At 41.5% G+C, this 25,983-nt stretch overlaps 1 protein-coding gene across 4 annotated transcripts in view; it reads right to left on the bottom strand.

The window, feature by feature from the left end:
• Veph1 (ventricular zone expressed PH domain containing 1) overlaps positions 1-25,176 on the bottom strand; it is a 255,558-nt gene extending 230,382 nt beyond the window's left edge. For 2 of the 4 annotated variants that reach the window (XM_021158191.3, XM_021158192.3), the window contains exons 1-2: positions 24,896-25,176; positions 6,914-7,198 (exon numbers count right to left, since the gene is read on the bottom strand). In XM_021158191.3, coding sequence (XP_021013850.1) covers positions 6,914-7,153 — 240 coding nt within the window. In that variant the 5' untranslated portion in view covers positions 7,154-7,198; positions 24,896-25,176. Of the gene's footprint in view, positions 1-6,913; positions 7,199-8,158; positions 8,206-20,651; positions 20,808-24,895 lie in introns of those variants that run through there. The other 2 variants (XM_029474775.2, XM_029474774.2) reach the window with 2 other exon arrangements.
• Between the last annotated feature and the right edge of the window lie 807 nt (positions 25,177-25,983).

Below are 25,983 nucleotides of genomic sequence, written 5' to 3'. Positions count from 1 at the left end.
ATATTCTCTATGGAATCTTCTGCACCTGAAATTCTCTCTTCCATCTCTTGTATTCTGTTGCTGATGCTCACATCTATGGTTCCAGATTTCTTTCCTAGGGTTTCTATCTTCAGCGTTGCCTCATTTTGGGTTTTCTTTATTGTGTCTACTTCGCTTTTTAGGTCTAGTATGGTTTTGTTCATTTCCATCACCTGTTTGGATGTGTTTTCCTGTTTTTCTTTAAGGACTTGTAACTCTTTAGCAGTGTTCTCCTGTATTTCTTTAAGTGAGTTATTAAAGTCCTTCTTTATGTCCTCTACCATCATCATGAGATATGCTTTTAAATCCGGGTCTAGCTTTTTGGTTGTGTTGGGGTGCCCAGGACTAGGTGGAGTGGGAGTGCTGCGTTCTGATGATGGTGAGTGGTCTTGTTAGTAGGATTCTTACATTTGCCTTTCACCATCTGATAATCTCTGGAGTTAGTTGTTATAGTTGTCTCTGGTTAGAGCTTGTTCCTCAGGTGATTATGTTAGCCTCTATCAGCAGACCTGGGAGACTAGCTCTATCCTTAGTTTCAGTGGTCAGAGTACTCTCTGCAGGCAAGCTCTCCTCTTGCAGGGAAGGTGCCCAAATATCTGGTGTTCGAACCTGCCTCCTGGCAGAAGTTGTGTTCCACTCACCAGAGGTTTTAGGATCCCGTTGGGTATCCTGTGTGGGTCCTTGCGGGTATCCGGAGACTCCCCGGGCCAGGAACCCTGGTGCTGCAGTGGACCGGAAGGTGGTTGGATGTCCGGAGCCCGAAAAGGGTGCTGCCTCAGAAGCTCTGTGGCTCCCGCCTGTCCCAGAAGCTGTCCGCTTCTGTGTGCACACTCTCACCTGTGCAGACTACTTTTTGGCGGAGTCCCGGAACCACAAAGTGTGGACACTTTGCCCCTTCTTAGAATTGGAAACAATCACCCATGGAAGGAGTTACAGAGACAAAGTTTGGAGCTGAGACTAAAAGATGGACCATCTAGAGATTGCCATATCCAGGGATCCATCCCATAATTAGCCTCCAAACGATGACACCATTGCATACACTAGCAAGCATTTGCTGAAAGGACCCTGATATAGCTGTCTCTTGTGAGACTAGGCCGGGGCCTAGCAAACACAGAAGTGGATGCTCACAGTCAGCTATTGGATGGATCACAGGGCCCCCAATGGAGGAGCTAGAGAAAGTATCCAAGGAGCTAAAGAGATCTGCAACCCTGTAGGTGCAACAACATTATGAACTAACCAGTATCCCGGAGCTCTTGACTCTAGCTGCATATGTATTAAAAGATGGCCTAGTTGGCCATCACTAGAAAGAGAGGCCCATTGGACATGCAAACTTTATATGCCCCAGTACAGGGGAACGCCAGGGCCAAAAATATGGGAATGGGTGGGTAGGGAAGTAGGGGGGAGGGTATGGGGGACTTTTGGGATAGCATTGGAAATGTAATTGAGGAAAATACATAATAAAAATATTTAAAAAAATAAGTTAAACCACACATGTGAATATCACAGTCCAGGCAGAGGTGGACTTAAGACCCCAAGGGAGGGCAATTGCATTGGAAAGAAATATGCTAACATTTTAATTCCACCAAAGTTTCCAGTCTCTCTCTCTCTCTCTCTCTCTCTCTCTCTCTCTCTCTCTCTCTCTCTCTCTCTCTCCCTCCCTCCCTCCCTCCCTCCCTCCCTCCCTCCCTCCCTCCCTTCCTTCCTTCCTTCCTTCCTTCCTTCTTGGGTTTATTGTTATTACTTTTAAAAATTGCAGCATTTTATTAACTCTTTTTAGAATTTCATACAATGTATTTTGATCATATTCACTTCCTACCTTTCCCAGATCTGTCCTCACTGGCTCCCAACTAAGTGTCCTCATTTTTTTTTTCTTACAAAAAGAACCTCGTACTGAGGGCTGAAGAGTAGGTTCTGTGATTAAGAGCATTTGTTTCTATTGCACAAGATCCAAGTTCAATTCTCAGTACTCACATAGTAGCTCACAACCCCCTGTAATTGAGTGCCAGGGATGTGATGTCCTTTTCTTAGTTCTGTAGCAACCACACATGCATTGTGGTACACATGCATACATTCAGGCAAAACACTCACACACAAAAATAATGAAACAAATAATTTTTTAAAAAATTCTCATCAAGATAAATTTGTGCTGGTAATATACTCATGGGTATGGGGCCATCCATTGGAACATGGGTGACCTACTAGGGGCCATACCTTTAAAGAAAAACTGCCTCTCTCTCTCTCTCTCTCTCTCTCTCTCTCTCTCTCTCTCTCTCTCACACACACACACACACACACACACACACACACCACTACAGGCACTTCCTCAGTTAGGAGCAGGAGTTTATAGACTCCTCCCTCCTGCAGGCTGTAATGTTGGCTGGCTTAGTCTTGCACAGGTCTTATGCAGGTGACCATAGCCCCTGTGAGTTCATGAATTCAGAAGCCTGTCATGTCCACCAGACACTGCTTCACTCTCATCCTTCCTGGCCTCTGGTTCTCACACTCTTTCCACCCCACTCTTCTTGACCCTTGTGTGCTATGGGGTGGGATGATAGAGACCTACCATTTGTAGGTACCTAAATGAGGTGATATTGTTTGCCCAATTTGTTTCACTGTTTTAATATATCCAGCAGAACTGGACAGTGGATTAGGCATGGGGCAAGAGTGTACTGACAAATAGATGTTTGGAGAAAAGAGAGATGAACTCACTTGAAGTTATCTGGAGAGAAAGCTAAGTTAATAAGTACAAAATTTAATAATAAAGGTAGTCCAGAAAGGATTTGGAATAAAATAAAAATGAAAGGCACACTTGGAAACTTGGTGAGAAATCCCAGAGAGGAGTTCATGGCAAAGCATGAGCACAGTGCTAGGCAGGAGTGTGCTGGGAGATGGGTAGGGAAAGTGGCCACACACTGAGGACTGGGATGCAATAAGGACTGACTATTTGGCAAGTAATTGTGGGGAGGGATTAAGGCTTGCCTGACAAATGTTCTGATTCTACAAACCTTAAAGAGATGACTAAATGTATTTGACAGAATCATGATGTGTAAGGGGCACAAGGACCTACACACAAGAATGTGCTTGCAATAGTTTAAATGTAATATAAGTGGCTCAAAGCAAGACCTGGCTATAAGATCTGTCCACGCCCAAAGTCTTAGAGGATCCCAGGAGAGACCCCAGTGGAGAATGTGTGCTAGTGTTATTAGAATGGTATTTTAGAAGCAGAACACTTTATTTGATGAACATTAGCAATGGCTCTGAGCAGCTAGTCCAAGTATCAAGCAATGATCAATTACAGTAATAAACTAAGATGATTCCAAGCAAGGGGAACCAGAATGTTGAGAGTGTCGGTCATACCTGGAGCTACAACGAGGTCTTCTCAGAAGGCCTAGATATAAGATTTCTCTTTGAGAATGAAATCAATGAAGTGTACTTGTCTGAATTAGATTAGCCAGCTCAAGAGCCACAACAAAGACACAGACTGTAAGAGACTGTACCAGGGAATTGGATGGTTTTCAGCAAGAGAGGCTTGACTGTGACAGTAATAGGAAAGGTTGGAATACAATCAATAGTAATATTCCCTCTCTAAAAGTCAGAGCAGAGACTTAAGAACCACATGGGACTCGAAAATTCTAATATATATGCATTACCATTTTTATTGTAAATTGATAAATTATTGTTGTAATTTATATTTCTATTATTTCTGTAGCACAATTTGTATAGCTTTACCCATACGCTGACAAACTGAGTTTTTTTGACCACAGAGTTAAGGGTTTTATGTAGGATGCCAGGTGGTACAACCTTCCCTTGACACAGACACCTTCCTTATCATGGAAAAACCCAGAGATAATAAGACTATTAAGCTGTTAAAAAGAAGCCATGGGTGAGGCCTGACAATTTTTTTTCCAAAGGCTTGAAGTTTTTCTCATAGGAATTGAGGGTGGATTTAGTGGTTGAAAGCAGAGACTAGAAAAGAATGAGTAAAAAGTTTGAATAGCAAGATTTCTTCTGGGTAAAGGGAGGGATATGGTGTGTCTTAGTTTCTTTTCCTGTTGCTGTGATTAATGCTCTGACAAAAGCAACATAAGAGAGAAAGGGTTTGTTGTGCCTTAAATTCCAGGGTCCAGTTAGTGATGGCTGAGAAGTTCTGGTAGAAGGAGCTTGAAGCAGTTTTGTGTTAGTAGCATCCAGAGTTAGGAAGCAAAGAATATTGATGCTGTGCTCTGCCGGCTTCCTGATTTTTATGTTGTCCACAACCCACACCTAGGGAGTGGTGCCAATTATTACTAGGGTGGATCTTTCCCACCTCAACTAATCTAATCAAAGTAGCTCCTTACAGACGTATTCAAAGATGAACCTAGTCTAAATAATTCATGTGTGCTTTGGAGGTTTGTCTCCTAGATGATTTCAGATCCCCTCAAGATGATAATCAACACCAGTCATCAAACATGGTAACTGTTTTGACTTCTAACAGTTGTTGGAAAAGCTGTGTCTTTGTCAAGATTCTTGAATCATAAGCAAGTGTTAATCATAAGCAAGTTGAGTCATAAACAGAATGAGGATGATGATGTTGTTGATGATGATGATGATGGTGGTGGTGGTGGTGGTGGTGGTGGTGGCAGTGGTGGTGGTGGTGGTAATAAACAGTTCATTAGACTTGAAGGCAAAGCTGAAATAATTGGTCTCAGAGGTCACAGTGGGCAAGACAGACACAGTTTTAGAGTGCATGGAAATAATGGACTGCCTCTTTGGGCTACTAACAACATGATAAATCTCTCCCTGCTGATTTCTTCCTCAGAATTACTGTCACACTAAATTCTAATTGCTAAGTTTGTATTGAGGGTCCCACTCTTTCCTACCCTTCTACTGGTGGTGGAATGGAGAACAATTCATGCTAAGAGCCTTGCTGAAGGCCCCATTGATGATGTGGTAGTATAGTTAAGAGAGATTTAGGAGAGGGGAAACATTTAAGAATAGCTTCCCCACACTGACTGTTTAGCAAGCAGGAGTAGGTGATTTGTCAGAAGTCCCAGAGAAGAGATTGGTGCTGAAAAACTGTTGAAAAAGGCAGCTTGGAAGGAAATTTCTAGTTCTGTTCTTGAAGAAAATTTGAGAATGAGAAATGATTGCTAAAAATTGAGGGTCATCAGGAAAGGGAGAGCTGGGCTAGGTCATGTGGAACAAGTTTAATACACCCAATAGGCAAGTCAGCCAACTAGGCGCAGTGGACTAATTAAAAGGAAGAGGAGGAGGAGCTGGTACCAGTTCCCCCAACCCCCCCCCCCGAAGCTTAAGACACTTAAATGATAAGTTGACATCTTTTCTGCTCCCTGTGGATAGGTGGAGGAAGGACAATGAGGAGGAAGTTAATAGAGAGGAGGCATGAACTGTTGGGCAGGTGAGATGTTGAGTGGAGGACTGACTTCCTACAGCTCTCCTACTGCTCCGCACTGCTGCTAGACTCAAGCAGCGACCTCACTGAACCACTGGGGACATAGAACAGGCCTCACCAGTCCTAAAGTCCTGCATCTGACATCTGTGAGGCTGGCTGAAGGAAACAAAGGAAAGCACGGGCCACTAGTGACCTCTGGTGGAAGTGGCTTTCTAGTGACCTCTGGTGAAAGCTGGCTCTTTGAGACCTTAGCTATTTCTGAGTAGGTTTGTTTTCCTGGGAAGATAAATAGCAATGGCATATTCAGCTGGCTTATTTCCAGATGAGTGAGCGAGGAACCTGTTAGATATAGTATCCAGAGAGTGAAAACATAGCAGGAATTCCTTATGTTTTGACTCAAAATAAGTTGATCAATGGTCTGGAAAAATATGAACAAGTAACTGTTGTCAAAGATGTTACCTGCACCAGAAGAGTGTTAGAGCAATGGCCTCTTTGGCCAGTGGGAAACTAGCTCATTAAGAGTGAAGAGCAAATGGACATGATGACAGTCATGTGGAATAGCCTTGCTGTGTCCTCGTATTCCTGTTAAAGGTCTTATTATGGAAGAGGCTGTTTCCCCTGAAATCTGAGCACACGCCAACGTCACGAGTCCCACAACTCCCTCTTCCAATGGGTGTCTGTGCTAAGTGCTGGCAAATACTATTGAGTTGTGAGGATGTGGGTGTGACAGGCATTTAGTGGCCTAGGTCTTTGAAGTAGGACTAATCTCAAGGAAAGTCCAAGCCCAACCCAGAAGGCCAACATCAAGCTGCACTGGGCACTGCACATATCTCTGCTTTGGGGCGTGTTTTCAGCATATATAATTTTGACAGGGAGACAAAACAAAGGCAGGGAAGGCCTGATTGGAGTCTTAAATGTATGTGCTCATATTTGGGGCTAATAATGGAGTTAAATTAAATGGAGACTGGAGGGTAGAAAGTGAAGCAAAGATGAGAGTTTTAAAGAGAGTGAGATGATGCATAAGTAAACAGAATCAGCATCGTCAAGCCCTGGGCAACTGTCATTTCTGGCAGCAGCGCTCTGGCAGTCCGTGTCTCATCTTACCCGTGTGGCAGAGGTGTCACCTGCCTTCTTTCATTATTCAGCCTCCACCACACACCCTGCCTTGTTTGCTGATGCTGTTGTGCAGCTTGGCAGGTCTGCTTTTCTTAAATTTGTTACACCTCTCTTCTCTGTGTCATTTCAAGGATGTAAAAATAGTCCCTAAAGAATCCATTTGTGAGAAATCCACTCTAGTTTGAGATTTTCAGCATTCAGGTCTCCATGAGTGGGCAAAAGCTGGCCTAAGATAACAGTTTGATAGTTTGCTCCGTGTTTTTTTTTTTTTAAGATACCAATTAAACCACATATTACACTTATCAGTGACCCTTCCCTTGGAGGCATATGGTCTTTGGCTTTGAGACTGGCCACTTGAGAGTCTATTCTACAAACCAATTTACTTACCAAAGATGAGCTAATTACTTTAATCTGCTCCAAAGCTTCTGTCAGGCTGTCTTCAATCTCAGCATCATCTAAAGAGAAGAGGTCCCCAGCTTTTGAAAGATCTTTTTGTCCCAAAACCAATCTGAAAAGTTGATGCATTGTGTGTTGGATCAGTTGGATTTCTGTGAATCCAGGGCCATGGTCAGTTGTCAGGGTTAGAGATAGAAAACCACGTAGCAGCTGGTACACTTCATATTCCATGAAGAGCCATGGTTCTGCAGGCTCTAAGGTCTCCTTTAGCCGTCTCTGTAAATGAAACAAATGACAGAATATGAACAGTGATGTAATGGCAGATGAGATAGATAGATAGATAGATAGATAGATAGATAGATAGATAGATAGATAGATACATACATACATACATACATACATATACATAGAGCAATTAATTCTTGCTTGGTGGCCTTTGAACAAGCTCTTCTTTATTTGTTTTTATATCAGAAGATTCTTTCCTTTAAGAAATTATCAGATTTCCTCCTAATTTAATTTGAAGCTTTGAAAAAGCAACTTAAGACTCACATATTTTCTCCTGCTATGTCTTTTCCACACCCCACATCCCGTTTTTCTCCATGAGTCAGGTAAAGAAGCAAAAGAGCAGCAAGCAACTCCAGTTGCCAGATCCTCTGCAAGCAGATCCCATAGCAACTAAGCCGCAGTGGTAAGGGAAAGGACAGCCTAGGAAACACTGTCTGTCTGGTGCCCATTCCTCTAGAATCAGTTCACTCTCCTGGCTGCACATCTCAGCTTTATTGATAATAGAAAGTCCTCCTTACTTCAGTCTACAAGGTTATCTACTTACTTTACTTCTGTGTACTCTCTAATTTAATTTAGCAGTGAGATAAAGAACTTTGCCTCGGTATGTGGGTTAGGGAGATCTCTATTAAAATTCAACTTGGAATGGTGACACTGAACATGATAGTATTGCAATGCAGGCCAAACAGGGAGGTCTTTGGGATTGGGTATCCTCGCTTTATTACCTGGGCTGGAATGGTACAATTTCACTAACTTCTCCACTGTGGAGCAGTCTGTAGAGAACAGAGTGAGGGACAAGTTGGGTACTCAGCTATTCTCTTCAGCTCCCTTCTGGGGCTCATGAAACTATAGATGATTTGCATTAGTAGATATGTTAGCTGTCATTTAACAGCTAGGGATGATTGATGACTGCCCTAAGGCCCCATTGTTGTTATTGTGGGGCTAGTCTCCTACCTTCAGGTGAGTGGGCTTTCCACCATAGTTTACAGTGAAGTGGATTCTCTTCAGACATGCCCAGTGTGAGCTACTTAACAAGATCAGTGGATGATTCTGACCGTGATTTCAGTGTGAATGGGTTCCTTGGAATGAAAGTGAAATGAGAGAGACTTCTGTGGTTCCTTGGATAGCCCCAGATCTCCTTTGTGAGCTATTGCCATGGAAGCACCTCTCTATGCTGTATCAGTCTTAAGGTTCCAAGATACTTACTCTTTGTTCACTGTGGGATCTAACCACGAGCCAAATCTTTCACGGGCTATTCAAGTCAATCTATCTGCGGTACTTAACTATTCATGGGCTACTATTTAAATTATTTCAAGGGTGTTATCTGTTTGTTGTGTAATTTTTATACTGCCTTCCAGCTTTAGGAAAATAAGATTCACTCTGACCAGGGAAACGGGTAGGCTAACACACCATATCTTCACATCCGTACTGGCTGGTTTTGTGTGTCAACTTGACACAAGATGGAGTTATCACAGAGAAAAGAGCTTCAGGTGAGGAAATGCCTCCATAAGATCCAGCTATAAGACATTTTCTCTATTAGTGATCAGGATGGGAGGAGCCATTGTGGGTGGTGCTATCCCTGGTCTGGTAGTCCTGGGTTCTATAAGAGAGCAGGCTGAGCAAGCCAGGGGAAGCAAGCCAGTAAGTAACATTCCTCCATGGTCTCTGCATCAGCTCCTGCCTCCATGTTTCTGCCCTGTTTGCGTTCGAGTCCTGAGTTCCTTTGGTGAACAGCAATGTGGAAGTATAAGCTGAATAAACCCTTTTCTTCCCAACTTGCTTCCTGGTCATGATGTTTGTGGAGGAATAGAAACCCTGACTAAGACAACGTCTCCCTCAGTTACCCCAAATCCAATGCCCAAGTTTTATCCCTAGCTCTAAAGCAGACTACCTGCTTAGGATCCATCCCCACACGAGTCTTATAGACTACACAGGTGTTACCTTCCTAGCTTCCTTCTCCCAAATGTTTGATTTATCCCCACCCTACTACTCCAGCCAGGGAAGCAGGTAAGTCTAGATGTAGCTGCAGATCTTCACATCTTTTGTTCCTTCAAATATATTCCCCCAGCCTCATCCCCAGCCATTCAATAGAATGCCTGCTGTAGCTTCCCTTCCCCTTTGCACCCATCTCCTGTGGATACCATAGGCCTTCCCTTTCTAACCTACCTCCCTAAACTATTTGCTTTGTTCCAGCCCCCAACTCCAGAAGGCACTTAGAAATTCACAAGACACTCTGATTAGGGAAGTAAGGTTAACTTTATCTTTTCCTTCATTCCTCCAAGTCTAATCTCCCAGTCTCATCTCCAGCTCTATAACAGACCTTTTGCTATAGCCTTGCCTCATTCTTTGTCCCCATTCTCAGGGGACTTAACAGATGCTTGTGGAACAGCTTGATTTCTTTCCTCCTGTGAACCCCCTCAGGCCACCACCAACCTGTCCCCATTCTGAAGTGTCACCTCCCAACACTCAGAAACACATTTTACCTGGAATCCCCAGTGGCCACAACTATTAGCACCCTAGACTATTTCCCTACTAGGCAACTAAACTGCACAGTCTCCCAAAACCAGACAGGAAAGAGAAGCCAAGGAACAAGACACTCATCCAACAAAGACAAACCAGATACAGCACCTAGAATTACAATCTTCCTAATATCAAATGCTCAGATGACAGTGTAAAAACACAATCAATAATAGTCAAGATAAGATGTCTCCATTAGAGCCCAATGCCACAGCAGGACCTAGATATTTCAGCATAGTTGAAGCATGAAAAAGACCTTGAAACAGACTTTACAAATATGATAGAGGTGCATAAAGAGGAAATGAATAAATTCCTTAAAGAAATCTATGAAAACAGAAACAGTGGAAGAAAATGAATAAGACCATCTAAGACATGAAAGTAGAAATAGATCAATAATGAAAACCCAAACTGAGGGAAATCTGGACAAGAAATCTTTAGAAACTTGAACAGGAACCACAGAGACAAGTTTCACAAGCAGAACACAAGAGATGGAAGAGAGAATCTCCAACATTGAAGGCTTGATAAAATAAATGGATGGTCAAAGAAAATGTTAAATCTAAGAAAACGCCAGGCATAAAACATCCATGAAATTCAGAACACCACAGAAAGACAAAATCTATGAATAATAATAGAGGAAGGGGAAAAAACACAGATCAAAAGCACAGAAAATATTTTCAAGAAAATTGTAAAAAATGTTTTTCCTAGCCTAAAGAAGGAGATGTCTATCCAAGTACAAGAAGCATACAGAACATCAAATAGATGGATCATCAAGGAAAGTCCCCTTGGCACATAATATTCCAAACACTAAATATATAGAACAACACAACAATAACAACAACAAAGAATATCAGCAGTCCCAAAAGAAGATGACCAAGTAACATTGTGATAGCTATTTTGTTTGCCAGTTTGACTATATCTGGAATTAACTAAAACCTCAAAATACTGGACACACATATGAGGTATTTTTGCTTAATTGAATCATTTGAAATGGGAAGATCAACTTCTATTTCCAGCCTTTGAGGAGAGAAGAAACAGCTTTAATTCAGACATTGAGTGGAAAAATCCATCTCTAATCTGGTCCATATATTCTACTGAAAGCCTATGTAAAGACATGGAGGAAAAAGCTTCACTCTTAGCCTGTTTGCTCTTGCCATTACTAGAAAGTCCATCACTTTATGGGCATAATAGTCTACTTTTTCAGAATTCATGCATATACCATATATCTAACCTCATGGACTGAACAACTTTTTTTTTTCTTCATAGCAGTCATTGCTGAATTAGCTATACCACAGCCTGCTAGTCATTTTAAGAAATACTCTTTTTCTCTCTCACTCCTTCCCCTCCCCCTCTCTCATCTATCTATCTATCTATCTATCTATCTATCTATCTATCTATCTATCTATCTATCCATCTACCTGTCTGTCTACCTATCTATATATGGATAACCCTATCTATTCTTTCCACAAAGTCTGTTACTCTAGAACATCCTGGCTAATACAAACACCTGTTCCAAACACAAGTTCACCCAAGTTTGTAGAAGAAACAAGACTATAGCTTATATGGACTACTCACCCTCACATACTGATAGTGGGAGACTTCAATACCCCACTCTTGCCAACAGACAGTTTTTTTAGACCAAAACTAAACAGAGAAATGCTGACACTAACAGACATTATAAACAAAATAGATCTAACAAATATCAACAGGGCATTTCACCCAAACATAAAAGAATATATCTTCTTCTCAGCATCTCACAGAATTTTCTTCCAAGTTGATCACATACTCAGACAGAAAATCTCAACAGATTCAAGAAAATTGAACTAACTCCCTGCATCCTATCTGACCACCATAGATTCAAGCCAAGTATTAACAATAAAAGAAACAACAGAATGGCTTATAAGTTTATGGAAACTGAGAAAATCTCTAATGAATGAAAAATGGGTCAAGAGGGAAATAAGAAAGAAAAATCAAAGACTTTCTAGAATTGAATGAAAGTGAATACACATCATGCCCAAACTAGTGGAACATAATGAAGGCGATTCTTTTTTTTTTTTTTTTTTTTTTAAATATTTTTATTACATATTTTCCTCAATTACATTTCCAATGCTATCCCACAAGTCCCCCATAGCGCCCCCCACTTCCCTACCCACCCATTCCCAATCTTTTGGCCCTGGCATTCCCCTATATTGGGGCATATAAAGTTTGCAAGTCCAATGGGCCTCTCTTTATGAAGGCGATTCTAAGAGGCAAGAACTCTTAGAACTAAGTGACTACATTAAAAAAAAATGGTAGAGGTCTGAGATTAGCAACTTAATAGCACACCTCAAAGCACTAAAAGAGAAAAAGAAGAAAAAGCCCACCCAAGAGGAGTAGAGAGTAAGAAGTAATCAAACTCAGGCTGAAATCAATAAAACAGAAAGAAGCAAGCAAGCAAGTAAGCAAACAACAACAACAACAACCAATATAAAGAATCAATGAAGCAAAGAATTGGTTCTTTGAGACAATCAATAAGATTGACAAACCTTTTCCCAAATTAACTAAATGTCAGAGAGAAAATCCAAATTAACAAAAGCAGAAATGAAAAGCAGGACATAACAACGGACACCGAGGAAATCCTGAGAACCACTACTCCACCAAACTGAAAAATCTGAAAATAATGGATAATTCTTTCAATATATATTGCTTACCAAAGTTAAATCAAGAGGAGATAAGCAATTTAAACAACCTCTAGTGAAATAAAAGCAATAATTAAAAGTCTCCCAACCAAAAGAAGCCCAGGCCAGATGGTTTTAGTGCAGAATTCTATTAGATTATCAAAGAAGAGTTACAAAGTTCATTAATTCATTCCACAAAATAAAAACAGAAGGAACATTGTGTGATTCATTTTATGAGGCCGCAGTTAACCTGATACCCAAATCATATAAATATCCAGCAAAGAAAAATAATTCTAGACCAATTTCCATTATGAAGATAAATGAAAACAAAACTCAATAAAATACTTGAAAACCTAATATAAGAACATGTTAAAAAAATCATCCACCATGATCAAGTAGGTTTCATCCAAGAGATGCAGGGATGGTTCAGCATACATAAATCAATAAATATAATTCATACACATAAACAAATTAAAAGACAAAAAGCACATGATCATCTCAATAGATGCAGAAAAAGCCTTTGACAAAAATCCAACACAACACTCTTTTGTGAAAGAAGTCCTGGAGAGATGAGGGATGCAACGGACATGCTTCACTATATTAAAGATAACTTCCAACAAGCCCAGAGCCTACATAAACTTAAATGCAGAGAAAAACCCATTTCCATTAAAATCAGAAACAAGATATGCTTGTCTGCTTTCTCCATACCTATTTAATATAGTGCTTAAAGTCCAATAAGCTAGAGCAATAAGACAACTGAAGGAGATCAAGGGGTTACAAACTGGAAAGAAAAGCATCAAAGTCTCTTTATTTGCTGATGATATGATAGCATAGACAAGCAATCTGAAAAAATTCCACCAGGGAACTCCTACAGCTGGCAAACACTCAGCAAAATAGCTGCATGAAAAATTAATTCACAAAAATTATTAGCCTTCCTATATACAAATGACAAATGGACTGAGAAAGAAATCAGGAAAACAACATCTTTCACAATAGTCTCAAATAATATAAAATGACTTAGAGTAATTCTAACCAGGCAAATGAAAGACTTGTATAAAAAATTCTCAAGTCTTTGAAGACAGAAATTGAAGAAGCTATGGGAATATGGAAAGATCTTCCATGATCATGGATTAACATAATAAAAATAGCCATCTTACCAAAGGCAATCTACAGATTAAATGTAATCCATATCAAAATTCCAGCATAATTGTTCACTCATCTTGGAAAAATAATTTTCAATATCATATGGAAACACACACACACACACACACACACACACACCAGGCTACCTAAAAATAAAAAGCTGAAATAATAAAATAACTGCTGGAGGTATCCATTCCCAATTTTAAGTTGTGCTACAAAAATATAACAATAAAAACAGCATGATATTGGTAAAAACTGGTATGTTGATCAATGGAATAGAATTGACGATCCACACATAAATCCTCACATCTATAGCCACCTGATATTTGGTAACGGAGCCAGTAACAGACATTAGAAAAAAGACAGCATTTTCAGCAAATGGTGCTAGTCAAACTAGATAGCTGTATGGAGAAGAATCCAAATAGATCCATACTTGTTACTCTGAATAAAACTCAACTCTAAGTAGATAAAGACCTCAACATAAAAACAGATTCATTGGTTCTGATAGGAGAGAAAGCAGAGAATAGTCCTGAACTCATTGGCAAAGGAGAATCCTTTCTGAACACCATTACTGTAGAGACTAAGGTCGACAATTAGCAAACAGGACCTCATGAATTGAAGAAGCTTATGCATGACAATGAATGTTATTCGGACAAAGCAGCAGCCTATAGAATGAGAAAAGATTTCTACTATTGTAGACCCCATAGAGGGCTAATATCCAAAGTAAATAAAGAACTTAAGGAACTAGGTAACAAGAAAACAAGTAATCCAATTAAGATGGGGTAAGATAATTTATCAGTAAATTATCAGTAGAGGAAACTCAAACAGCCAAAAAACAAACAAACAAACAAACAATCACAAACCCACTTAAGGCTCAACATCCTTAGATTTCAGAGAAATTGAAATTAAAACTACTCTGAGACTCCATCTGACAGTTCATGCTGGCAAGACTGAGCTGTCACTTGTAAGGAGTGTGGGGAGCAAGGGGAATACACACTTATTGTTAGTGGGAGTACAAATTTTTCCAGCCACTGTGGAAATCAGTATGGTGGTATTTCAGAAAGATGGAAATTGATCCACCTGAAGAGCCAGCTATACTTTTCTTGGGTATATACCCAAAGGATGCTTCATCCTACCACACTTGCTGCTCTGTTCACAGTGGCCAGAGATTGGAAACCACCAATTTCTTTTCTCTACAGAAGGATAGATAAAGAAAATTTGGTATATTTACACAAAAGAGTATTACTCAGTTGTTATATTTTCAGGAAATTAGATGGAACTAGAATAATTCTGAGTAATGTAGCCCAGAACCAGAAAGACAAACATGGTATATATTCACTAGTATATAAACAGTAGCTGCTAAATCAATGATAACAAGACTACAATCCTAAAGAAGCTAGGTACTGAGTAAGGGACTGGAAGGTACAGATAGATCTTATTAGGAATAGGAAGTAGATTAGATAATTGGGTAGATGAGGATCTGAAATGGGAGAATTAATTTGGTAGGAGTAAGGAGAAGAATAGAGGATGGAAATATGGGGGAGAGACAGTTAAAACTAAGGGACATTTGAAAGGGCAGTATGAAAAACCTAATACATTGGAAAGCTTCTAAAATATATACATATATGAAGGCAATCTAAGCAATATCACCAAATAATAGGGGAGACAGAGTTCCACCTGGCTGTCTCTTGTTACCAAAACAGGGCTTCTAGTACTAAGATTGGGTTACATCTAATCATGTTGTTTGCCAAAGTGGTCCCATGGGAATCTCCGAACAACCCAGGCTGTTGCCAAGACAATAGATTGCTCTTCACAAACTGGCAGCAAGGTCTCATTGCTAAAGACAATACCTGCAGGACTCATTAAACATGGAGAAATGGAGCTGGTGCCTACATAGAGTCTTCTCCCCTATGTTCTAGCATCTTTGTACATGTTACCAAAAGGGGTACACCATGCAGGTTCTGTATGCTGCTTTAAATCTTTGTGAGTTCATATGAGCTTTGCTTATGTTGATTTAGAGGTCTTCTTGTTCTTGGTGTCTTCAATCCCCTCTGGCTCTTACACTCTTTTTGCCTCCTTTTAAAACAAGTTTCATGGGCTCTGAAGGGACAGATTTTTGCGTGCTACCAAAAGAGATACACAAACACTAAGCCAAGCACACCCTTTGATTACCCTTTGGTGTCATCCCTACAATAGATACTAGAGCACTAGTTCTCAACCTCTGGGTCTTGACCTCTGGGAAGCACAAATGTTTACATTATGGTTCACAACAGTAGCAAAAATTATAGTTATGAAGTAGCAATAAAAATAATTTTATGGTTGGGGATCGCCAGAAGATGAAGAATTGTATTAAAGGGTTGCAGCATCAGGAAGGTTGATAACCACTGTGCTAGATCAATGGCAGTACAAGGTTTAAAGCAACCAACTGAAGTTTGATTTCAGGCCCACTCATCAAGATGGAACACATTCCAACACTGCTTGGGTAACCTAGAACCCGATATAACATAGACCAGGGATCTAGGGTTAAAACCAAATAATCCTGGTCTTTAAAGAAAAGAGTAGATACTTTGTTCCTTCTTAGAAGGGGGAACAAAACACCCATGGAAGGAGTTACAAAGTTCTGAGCTGAGACAGAAGGAAGGACCATCCAGAGACTGCCCCCACTGATCCATCCCATGAACAACACAAAATTCAGACACTATTGCATATCCCAACAAGATTTTGCTGACAGGACCCTGATATAGCTGTCTCCTGTGAAGCTCTGCCAGTGCCTGTCAAATGCAGAAGTGGATGGAACACAAGGTCCCCAATGAAAGAGCTAGAGAAAGTACCCAAGGAGCTGAAGAGGTCTGCAGCCCTATAGGAGAAAAAACAATATGAACTAACCAGTACCCCCAGAGCTTGTGTCTCTAGCTGCATATGTGGCAGAAGAAGGCCTAGTGGACTATCAGTGGGAGGAGAGGCCCTTGGTCTTTCGAAGATTCTAGGCTCCAGTATAGGGGAATGTCAGGGCCAGGAAGTGGGAGTGGGTGGGTTGGGGAGCAGGGGGAGGGAGAAGGGTATAGGGGATTTTTGGAGAGGAAACTAGGAAAGGGGATAACATTTGAAATGTAAATGAAGAAAACATCTATTAAAAATAAATCTTAAAAAAAGAGAGAGAGACAGGTATTGTAGCGCATGTCTTTAATCCCACACTCAGGAGGCAGAGGCAGGCAGATCTCTGAGTTTAAGGTCAGCCTGGTCTACAGAGTGAGTTGAATTCCAGGATAGTCAGAGCTACACAGTGAAACGTCCACTCCACCCCTCTCTCTTCATAGATCAGTTCCTTGTTCAGTCATCATTAGAGAAGCTTTGATGGGAACAAATATAGATCTCTCTCTCTCTCCCCTTCCCTCCCTCCTCCCTCCTGTCTCTGTCTCTCTCTCACACACATACATACACATGCATACATACACACACACACACACACACACACACACACACTTTGAAACACTCACTCTTAAATGGGATGTCTATCAAATTCCTCCCCTCAGTGCCCATGAAACTGCAGAAGAGAAGGCAAAACTTGTAAGAGCCAGAGAGGATTGAAGACACCAAGAAAACAAGGCTTCTAAGTCACCATGAGCAAAACTCATAAGAACTCACAGAGATTGAGAAAGCATGCACAGGCCTGCATGCCTCTGCACCAGGTCCTCCGCATATATATTACGCCTTGTAGTTTAGTGTTTTTATGGGATTCTGATTCTTGTGCCTTCTCTTGGGCTCTTTTCCTTCTTGTACAAATTTGATGTAATAGTTTTTGTTTTATCTTATTTTGTTATGTTTTATTATTATCCCTTGGAAGCCTGTTTTTTTTTTTTTTCTAGTGAGATACAGAAAGGGAATGGGTGAGGATGGGTTGGGGGGTGGGGAGGAACTGGGAGGGGTAGAGGGATGAGAAACTGTAATCAGAATATATTACGTGAAAAAATAATCTACTTTTAATAAAAAGCAGGAAAAATATTTAACAAGAAACATAAGGTTCTGCATGTCTTTATTTTTGTGTTATATGCCCTGCACACATAGGCAGACATTTTGCAAAGGTTAACTTATTTGATTTTTATAGCAACTGTAAAAGGAGATGTCATCTCCATTTTGCAGGTGAGGTTTGTGAGGCAATTAAAAAACTTGTCATACCATGAAGATATGATTTGGATTCAAAGACTCTAGTGCTATGGTCCAATTTTTAAAAAGTACTCTGTGTTACTGATGCCAAGGAAAATGTGCAGTCACTGTTAGGAACAAATTTCCCAGAGGTTCTCAACCTGTGGGTCATGACCCCTGGGGGTGAATAATCTTTTCATGGGGGCCCAATATCAGATATCCTGCATATCAGTTATTTGCAGTTCAATTTATAACAGTAGCATTAGGAAGGCTGAGAGCCACTGCCTTAGAGTAATACTAACATTTAAGAAGGAAGGTGTGGGGAAAAGTGAGGCAGTATGGGCACAACTGTTTCTTCTGCATTCTTGTATCCTTGCCCATTTATACCCTGGGGTTGAGAAGAGCCAGAGAGCAGGAGAATCAGAAGAAAGCAGAGCTCTGGAATTCAAAAGGAACGGTGGGCAAACTCCGAGGGAGAGGCAGGAGGACGGAGAGTGTATCTCAACATAGTTTGCATCCTGGAAAATGAGGAAGGGTGAATTGTAGTCTCTTAAAAAGATGCTAGGTTAGTTCTCTAGCCAAGGTTTTCTTTTAACACATCCTTTCTCCAGTTGCAGACATGTCAAGAAATAATCTCTACCAAATAATAATAAGAAACATAGACGGGATAGAAATGAGTTTTCCCCTGGTCATTGGACAATGCCAGCCCTTCAGGGAGAGATTCAGTTGCTCCAGGCACATCAGAGCTGGGATCTGAAAAGTGGCAGAAGTTCACGCTGCAGAGAGGAGCATCCACAAGTGGTCCTCAGCTCCATCCAGCTGTACGTGATGCCTGCTGTGCAGTGTCAAGGCATGCTTCCAACTTGATCTCCCGTTCTTGCAGTTTCTTTACGTGAAAACATTGGGCATCGTGTGATGTCAGTGTTGATTGTCAACTTGATGGAATTTAGACTCACCATGGAAATTAATCTCTGGATATGTCTTTGAGGAAGTATCTAGATTAAGTCAACGGAAGTGAGATAAGCCATTTTAAATCTGGGCTGCCCTGTTCCTTGAGCTGGGGTTCCAGACTGAATAAATGGAGAAACCAAGCGGAGCCAAAGCGATCATTGCTTTCTGCTTCCTGACTTTGGATGCAGTGTGACCAGCTACCTCCCGCTCTTGCTGCCAGACTTTCTCAACCATGATTAGCTGTATCCCCTGCAACTGTGAGCCAAGCAAGGCCCATCTTAGGATGGTGATTGCATTAAGTACTCTGCAATGTGGAGATGATATAGAGAAAAGTCTCCTGGGTAGTATAACAAAGAATGAGTGAGCACAAGAGAGTCAGAGGCAGGTCACCATTAGCAGAAAATGACACCAAAGGCCCTGTAGAGCCATTGAGCAACCTCTCCAAAGCCAAGTTATTTACAGATTTCACTCAATGAGAATGTGCTAAACTCAGAGTAAAGAATGCTTTTTAAGGTGAAGATGGGAGTCTAGGCTTGGTTTATTCACTCCGAGGTTGTAGGGTCATTGGCGTATACTTTTCCTTAGCTTGTCTGCAAAATGGGGCTAACGCAGTGCTATCGTACTAGGCTAAGATCCTCTTGTTAAATGAGACTACGGGGTTGAGAAACTTAATCTCCCAGAGTGAAGGTGCTAGAAGCTGCCTTGGAGTAACGTTTCACCATGACCTTGTGTCCTCTTATCTATGATTCCTATTTTCCTCCCCTTCCTGTAAAACACAAGCCACAGAAACTAGAATCTCTCTAAGGTAGAGCCCCTACCCCAAGGCAAATCACAAATCCAGGGACCACCGTTCCGTTCTTCTCTTGCTGTTCTGTGTTGGAGCTAGCTAGGAAATCCTTTCACACAGCTTTCCTGATAGTAAGACTTATACTCTGGAGGGGGCTGGAACGCTACACAGAGAGTCGAAGAAAGATCTGAGGGGAGAGGCCTTGAAGGATTGCCCCATTCAGTGTATTATCATTACAGCAGACCTTTTCTGCCCACTTTATTGACACTGGTTTTGCATCGATAAATCTAAGCTTAAAAAAAATAATAAACTGATTACTCTGAGTTTCTGGGTCCCCAGTATGAAAGCTCTTATATCACACAGAACTGTGATTCAATACCTCCCTTCCTTGCCAGTCTTTTGATAAAGGGTGTCAGATGTGATCTTTCATGATAGGCAAGAAGTCTATACAGCCCCTACCTGTCCCCTACACTACGGAGAGCTGCTGTTTCCCACATTCCAGCATTATTCCGAATGCTTCCCAAGTTTGGAGTCACTTGACTATGTCAAGGCGTGCAAGGAAAACCTGATGTGTAAGAACAGTGGCAGAGTTGGGACAGAAAGCTGTAGGTCTCCGGGTACCAAGCCCTCTCAGGACCTTGCATAGACACAGACATTTTTCTGAATTAGGATTGGCAAAGCAGTTATTTATTTTCTGGTCAATGTTTTGCTTAGATGTCTGGTTTCTCCTGCTTGTTTATTTTGCAACTGAAACTGAAGACATGGCCAGAGCCTGACCAAATTCACCTAATTCGAACTCTGTTCCTTTCCAGATATTATAGTACTGTAGCCCAGATATATGAGCAGGCATGCATGCTTGGTAGACACATAGGTGCACACATGAAAGCATACACATGCATATTCAAATCCTATCTGTGCACTAAGCTCTTGATTAGAAACTTCACAGTCTGCCCTTTAACCTTACAGGCAGATATAGAACAGGACCCACTCACTCATTAATGACATACCTGAGGTTACTCAATTTCTCTCATAATTTGCTCCCCTCGATGTGTGTGTAAACCTAACTTGAGTCCTACTCTCTCTTAGTTTTAAATTTGTTTGTTTTTAAGGAGTTACTAGTTGGTAAGTTAACTTTCCTAAAAAAAGAAAAAATAAACAAAACAAAACAAAACAAAACCCCATGAGTGACTAAAGAGTTATGATTCTGCGTGCAGCCGTCCATCGCAGGGCTGTCCCCACAAACTCATTTTACCTGCGAGCTACTCCTCCAAGGCTCAATTGCTGCCTCTGGTTGAAAGCTTCAAGCCCAAGCCCAGGCTGGAGGCGGCTGCGAGCCTCAATGCAGCTCAGTGACCCCCGCAACCGTCCACCCACCGTGGCGGCGTGGAAGAATTCCAGGAATGCAGCGGAAGCCACCGGCTGCTCCCTGGGCGGGTCAGGTGACCCGCTGCTCTGGCTCCGGGGCAGAGCTACCTCCAAGCACAAAGGCAGCTCCAGTAAACCAGAGCTGCTGCAGACCGAGAAGACAGAACGCCCTGTGTTCGTGGAAATCTACACTTTCTTCCGAGATCGGGTGGGGGCGGGGAAGCCACGCAGGAAGCCGGTCTGGTTGGTAGGCCAACTGGAGCCGGTGCTGGGATGACCGGGCCCCCAGCGGGAGCAGGAAACTTAGTGAGACTCAGGAGTTCAAAACAGAGAGCCTTGTGTAGGTAGAGTCACAGCCTGGAAGAAATGACTCACTCGCCCTGCCTCTAGATGAATGGCAGTGAAAGTTTGGGGATACCAAGAGTTACTAGTGGAGAGAACAAACTGGTTCCACCAAACCACACAACTTTGCATTCCATTTGGTGGAATTTGGGAGGTTCTGCCTGACCATCTACATCAGTGGCTTCCTAATGATGAGACCCTTTAATACAGTTCCTCATGTGGTGATCCCAAACATAAAACGGAAGCTACCTCCTACCTGTAATTTTGCTACTGTTATGAATTGTAATGTATTGCTTCTGTGAAATAGTCATTTGACCGCCAAGGGGTCTGGACCCACGGGTTGAGAACTGCTGATCTACATCGATCAACTATTATGGACTGTATTTTTAAGTATTGTTGCTGAGTCAGAAGAATGTTTATCATACTTTATTTACTGATACCCAAAAGTGTGTGTGTGTGTGTGTGTGGCAATCTAAGCCCCCCCTTTATAATGGGGTCTTACTATGTAGCCTTGGCTGACCTAGACCTGACTTTTCATGTAGGTAGATGAGCTTGGCTTTGAACTCACAGAGATTTGTCTGTCTCTGCCTCATGAGTGCTGGGACTGTGTGTGTGTACCCTTCACCCAGCCTCTGAATAGTTTAAAATTGTAAAAAATATGTTTTTTATTTTTATTTTAAAAGAATTTTATTCTTTTAAATCCACAATTTGCTCCTATAGTGGGTCTCTTGGCCATCAGACCCTCCTCCTTTAGCCAGATTATGAAGGCACCTCTCCTGCAGGAAAATCTACTTTCAGGATAACAAAATATAGACAATGTCTTCCTGGGAATGTTCCCCACAAAGGTGGGTCAGGAGATACAGACAATGCTTGAGAGAATAGTGCCACAACTCTGCCCAAACACTTGACATTCAATCATACTTCTTCCTGTCCACACAGGCAGAACTGTATACACCAAGAGTTCCGTGACAGAGTGGAGGTGCCTGTCATTGCCCACAAAGTATGTTTTTTTCTTCGTAATTTTCCCGCTTACAAGATGACCACTCAAGTCTCCCACTTCGATGGACTAGAAGAGAGAGAGTTCTTCAGACTTTAGTCTTCTGATTGCTGGTTTTTGAAATCCTTAAATTTTGTCTAGTGTTCTTAAATCTTTCAAGCTTGCAGCATTTGGAACTTGACATTCCATAGACACCAGCCAGAGGATCAAGCAATAAGATCACCTGAACACACCTGCTCTCCAGTCTTGGCTACGCCATGCTGTAGTGAAGACTTGGGCAGTGAATTTGCCTCTCCCAGGCTGTATAAAGCATGAGTGACATCAGTTCTGTCCTTTGGAGCGTTCTACTGTTTCTCTGTACTGGAGATAAAACCTAAGGCCTCATGCACCTTAGGCCAGCACTCTACCATTGAGCTACATCCTCAGCCTTGGCTTTACTTTTTATTTTGGGACAGTCAGTATCTCACTAAATCACCCAGCTTGGCTTTGAGCTCACTCTGTAGCCAGTCTGGTCTTGAACTCACAATCCTCTTACCTTAGCACCTGAGTCACGGTGGATTAAAACTCCTGCGACTCCCCCCCCCCTCCCCTGCCACCAACCCCAGAGCCTGAGCATTTTATTTTTATAGAAAATTTCCCATCACCATATCATTACATCATAGCTTTTAAAAGTCAAAATTCCATGGTACGGCTAACTAAACTCAGTTATTGGTATAAAGGCACTTAGGGTTGCTTGTTTGTTGCTGTCATTTCTGTATTTTAGTTGTACTTTTCATTAATTGTAAGTCTGGGTAAACTTCATGTGTATCATACACATTTCACTAACTTAACTATGTTCTTGTAGATTTGGGGTCAACTCTTATTTCTTGGAGAAGAAACTCTACTGTGGTGCTTCTTACCTCTGCCATGGCCTAATGATAACTGGGTTTGTTTCCAGATCAGAAACAGACTAGGGTGCAATGGATCTTAGACTTTTCATGGCTGGGTAATCCAAATACCTGTGTTTTCCATATTAGTGTAATATTTACTCAGTTGCTCACCAGGCCGAAGGGAATGCCTTTCTAGGGAGCCAGAACTTTCCTAGGTGACCTATACTCATTGTTCACTTATAAATACATTAATAATTTACTCCATCATGGGTTTGTAGATGCTGCTGCATGGAAGTGAACACAGGGCTCAGTCCCTCTAAGGTTGGAAAAGTGCCCTCAGAACACAGACAGGTCTCTAGGGGAAGATTTTGATCGTTAGCTCAGGAAGCCAATTTGTTCTGAGGTGTTCAAGCCTCCTCCTTACAACTCAGGTGAGAAGAGGTCTGACTGATTCCCTGCTTCAGGAGATTCTGGGATAGCAAGGTTTAGACTTTGAGCAACACAACTGCATCAAAACATTTTCATTTAATTTACCTGAGTTAAAAATGCCTATTGACTAACTCAGGTCCATTCGGATGCTATGAAACGTGGAATAAATTTCCCAGATAGATTTTTTTTTCACTTGAAAGAAAGGATTAAAGATTCTATTGAAGAAACATCTTTTTCACACAGTGTGAAAAGACCACAGGCGTTCCCATGGGAATCACCCGAATCTGTTTCAGCCCTTCCCACAGATGGCCATTGTTCCCGGCAGCTCTGCGTCCCTCTTCTGTGGCATGATGCTACATTTTACTTGTACCAAAAGCCTCCAATGCTAGATTATTCTAAACAGTTCTAAGGTACTCAAACCTGAGGGGCTTTGTCAGAATTCAGACAGTTCAAATTTGTAGCATGCATATTGTAAGAACATATAAAATAGCAATTTTACCATCTATTTATCAAAAGCTCAAAATGTGTAATTTTTAAATACAAATTGCGAGTTTTGAACACAAATGGAGAAGTGTTTCCCTTCATGGACTACGGGGGGAAACTTATCAAATCTAACCAACTTTCTAAAGCACAGAGACTTTCTAAAGCACAGCCTTTCAGGATGAATTCATAAGTATGTCCATTTTCACCTGGACCTTTTGACTTAGCAGATCATATTTTCCTCTAGAAAAACATATATCTTGTTTTTTTTTTAAATCCATATTCAAATTCTATTGGGCTTGTTTTCCCAGGAAACAAGCCCAAATTCTCAAACCATGAGGATATCCAGTGCTGAGTGTATGACTTTGTCATTTAAATTTCCAATATTACTCTGCCGTATGAAGAATTCAAACCATTTCCTAGGTTTAACAAAGTTTAAATTTTAAAAAAAGGATGCCATTGAACCCAACTGTTGATCATTAAACCAATTTGAATGTGCATTTGAAAGACCAAAGAAGTAGCTATATTAGATCATGATTTGTAATATGCACACAGCAGCAGTGGTGAACCGCACCGATGAGTGTCCAGCCTCTGACTGGAATGGGGCTACTTAGCTTTCTGCAAAAACAATAGCAGGGACTGTTCCCCTGCTCATTGCAAAAGGCTTCTCATGGTGAATGAATATGCGGAAAGAAGACCGCAGTTATGGAGTAAAACAATATGTACACAGTAAGTGTCCAGCACAGCTATCTGGTCCTAGGGGCCTAGGGACATGTCTTAACCACCCACAGAGAATTAGATATTCTTAGCTTAAAAACTGAAATGTACAAACACACACGGTCATGCACACAGCTTCTAGGTGCACTTTATCTGCATAATCAGCCAGCCCTTGGAAGTTTCTCTGCTCAACTTTCCCAGCCCTCCTCTGTTCTTGCCTGCCTGCAGTTTCTGGCCTTCACTTTGATTAGCTTTTGTTTCTGCTGAACAAAGGAACAGGAAAGAAGACAGCCATACCTCCTAGCACGGGACACTTGGCAGGTGCAGGCAACAGAAGGCAAATGCTTGATCCCTTGGAACACTTCAGCTGGGACCCAGGACCACACTCAGAGGCAGCCCTGCAGCGCCTGCCTGTCCTGTCGGTGGCTGCTGGCACGTCCCTGTGAGCTTGTCATGCAGCACTGCGCCTGAGTCCCTCCTGTGGACTCACCGTGTGGTATCAGGCGAATGAGTAACTTTCTTCCCTTTTCCAAACTTCTGTTTTAGATCTAACAATTGGCACCGGGTCCCTGACTTCCTCTGTAGACTTACAGCAGTTTCTCGGAGGCCAATTTGTAGTGGAAAAGAATTGGATTTGCTACCAACCAGTAATTTAGGTTCCGTTAATGAATAACCCACTTTAAAGAATCAAGGAAGTTTTAGGTTAATATCAGATTTTGGGGCATTTAGGCAGGCATGTGTGAAAGAGGTGGGGGTCATGGAATGAATGAGACAGTATTTAAGTCAAACGTGATAGAAGAAAAATACCATGTAGCAAGTGCCCGAAGGAGCAGCTTTCTAACTACTCTATCAGTATTGCTAGTGAGACACTGAAAGATTGTCTGGAACATCCCAAGAAACCCTAGGAATGTTTTTAATCCAGCAGGGTTTCTTCTTGAGTCCATTGAAATTGTTCATTTTCTTTACCTTCCAAATATGGAACTGTCTCTCAGATTTAATGGATAGGGGATTTCTTACAACCCACCCCATGTTTCCATAGATCTCTGACTTTTAAGGAGAACGCAATACCTCTAATGCATAAATTAATTGGTGGTACCCAGTGGACCGATACATCAGGAGGCTCTTTTCTCCCCTAAAGGTATGAAATAGACTTGCTTCCTTTATTGATCAGAGGTTTTTGCCTGCATAGAATACTCCCGAGACTTTCTAGGGCTTTTAGCCAAATTGGGTGAGTGCATTGGGGTAAAGCAGAGGAAGAAAACAAGGTATAAGGTACACAATCAAATATATTGTATGCCTTTGTCACTGGCAATTATTACAAAAGCCATATTCATAGTGTGGATTACTTTTTCCTGTTTGCCACCAAGCATCCCATTATTCTGGTC

This window comes from Mus caroli, unplaced genomic scaffold (genome assembly GCF_978045245.1).
Source record: "Mus caroli unplaced genomic scaffold, Mus_caroli_1 scaffold_3, whole genome shotgun sequence".
Taxonomy (NCBI): domain Eukaryota; kingdom Metazoa; phylum Chordata; class Mammalia; order Rodentia; family Muridae; genus Mus; species Mus caroli.
The sequence above is the reverse complement of the archived record's forward strand: the minus strand, read 5'-3'. Positions and strand labels throughout refer to the sequence as shown.